The sequence below is a fragment of the Alligator sinensis genome, unplaced genomic scaffold (genome assembly GCF_000455745.1).
Source record: "Alligator sinensis unplaced genomic scaffold, ASM45574v1 scaffold1678_1, whole genome shotgun sequence".
Taxonomy (NCBI): Eukaryota; Metazoa; Chordata; order Crocodylia; family Alligatoridae; genus Alligator; species Alligator sinensis.
This window is the reverse complement of record NW_005843935.1, coordinates 2,108-2,590: the sequence shown is the minus strand read 5'-3', so window position 1 is coordinate 2,590 and position 483 is coordinate 2,108. Positions and strand designations below refer to the sequence as shown.

The 483-nt window shown below is 56.9% G+C and overlaps 1 protein-coding gene across 1 annotated transcript in view; it reads right to left on the bottom strand.

Moving 5' to 3' along the window:
- Window positions 1-292: 292 nt before the first annotated feature.
- The window catches only part of LOC112548998 (zinc finger protein 2 homolog), a 2,078-nt gene continuing 1,887 nt past the window's right edge, over window positions 293-483 (bottom strand). Inside the window, exon 3 of the mRNA XM_025195815.1 lies at window positions 293-483. Coding sequence (XP_025051600.1) covers window positions 293-483 — 191 coding nt within the window.

The window sequence follows — 483 nt, the reverse complement described above, 5'->3', positions numbered from 1 at the left end:
TGATTTGGCTTGTCCCCTGTGTAGACATGCTGGGGCTAGGCCCACCTGGAGAACAGTGTGGAGCACTTCCCAACTGCAGAGCACTAATGTGGCTACTACCCTGTGTGGATCAGCTGATGCCGGGTCAGGTGGGAGGATCGGCTGAAGCTCTTCCCACACTCAGAACAGCGATGTGGCTTCTCCCCTGTGTGGATGAGCTGGTGCCGGGCCAGGGAGGAGCATTTGGTGAAGCTCTTGCCACACACAGAGCAGTGATGTGGGTTCTCCACTGTGTGGATGCGCTGGTGCTGTGTCAGGCTTGAGATGTAGGTGAAGCGGCCAGGGAGGAGCATTTGGTGAAGCTCTTGCCACACACAGAGCAGTGATGTGGGTTCTCCACTGTGTGGATGCGCTGGTGCTGTGTCAGGCTTGAGATGTAGGTGAAGCTCTTCTGACACACAGAGCAGTGATGTGGCTTCTCCCCTGTGTGGATGCGCTGGTGCT